The 1172-nt window shown below is 53.8% G+C and overlaps 1 protein-coding gene across 1 annotated transcript in view; it reads left to right on the top strand.

The window, feature by feature from the left end:
* The first annotated feature begins 517 nt into the window (after positions 1-517).
* Positions 518-1172, top strand: part of nfs1 (NFS1 cysteine desulfurase) — a 30147-nt gene continuing 29492 nt past the window's right edge. The window contains exon 1 of the mRNA XM_043686829.1: positions 518-1075. Coding sequence (XP_043542764.1) covers positions 976-1075 — 100 coding nt within the window. The 5' untranslated portion in view covers positions 518-975. The remainder of the gene's footprint in view (positions 1076-1172) is intronic.

The following is a 1172-nucleotide window of genomic DNA, read 5'->3' as shown; positions in this document are numbered from 1 at the left end:
ACTGGTGCAACAGGTTGGAGCGCTCACGCCCTGTATCTGACCCGGCCAGCAACTCGGGAGGAGGGGGCGGGTACGTCAGGCTAGGCTGATGGACAGGCACACCGGCCAATCGTCGCTGGAAAAGCGGAGGTGTGTCCGGCGTTGATCGTGATGGACTGTCGCACTGGCCAATAGACGCTGGATCGCGATGGACTGTCGCACTGGCCAATAGACGCTGGAAAAGGGGGTGTGATCATGACGGACAGATGTAATGACGGATCGGCACTGGGAAAGAGGAGGTGTTCTTGATCGACAGTCACACTGGCCAATAGACGCTGAAGAAGGGGCGTGTCTGGTGGTGATTTTGATAGATAGGTACACTAACCAGTCGACACTGGAAAAGGGGAGGGTGTCCGGCAGTGATCCTGATGGACAGGAGCATTGACCAATCGGAGCTGAAATGGAGGAGGCGTGTATGTGACTGTCATGTGGACAGACCAATTACAATAGACGCAGCTCGTTGAGCTGCCGTTACGCCAGACCAAAGTCAAATCCTGCATATCCTAAGCCAGCGACAGGCCCGTGCGTTAGGCAGAAGCCTGCGGTTCACCTCTTTGTTTTTAAATAATTGTGGGAACAACTTGCAATTCATTTCAATTAATAATCATCAAATAGATCGGAGCGTTTTGATACAGATTTGCGGAACGACAATATCGGACTCGGATTCCATGAAATAATAAAAGGCTATTACAAAGTATTAACAATACTATCTGCTCCCTCTCTGGCCTGATTTAGTTTATCGGTGTGACATCTATTTCCAGAACTCTATTCATTTTGTTTCAGTCACTTTCCCCGGCGATTGGCTTCCCGGGGCAGCGGCTTTCGTCATTTCCGTTGCTAAGGTGAGAGGTCACCGGCAGCTTCCGGTATTGGGTTGAGTTGTTTGCCGCAGGTTTTGAAACCTGCCCCCGGGACAAGGGGCGCCTTCACTGCGACATGCTCGGCAGGACGGCCCTCAGGGGCTTCGCGGGGGCCCGAGGAATCCTGTGCAGGAGGTTCGGCGCCTCACAGAGCCGGAGGGATGGGGCTGAGAATGGTGAGTCAGCGGGGCGCGCATTGAGTTGGGGGAGGGGAATGGATTAAAAGGTGTGTTAGCGGAGGGGGGGCGGTAAGGATTGGAAGGGGTGGGGGAT

This window comes from Chiloscyllium plagiosum, unplaced genomic scaffold (genome assembly GCF_004010195.1).
Source record: "Chiloscyllium plagiosum isolate BGI_BamShark_2017 unplaced genomic scaffold, ASM401019v2 scaf_10529, whole genome shotgun sequence".
In the NCBI taxonomy this organism is placed as follows: Eukaryota; Metazoa; Chordata; class Chondrichthyes; order Orectolobiformes; family Hemiscylliidae; genus Chiloscyllium; species Chiloscyllium plagiosum.
Note: the sequence above shows the minus strand (reverse complement) of the source record. Positions and strands in the feature narration are given on the sequence as shown.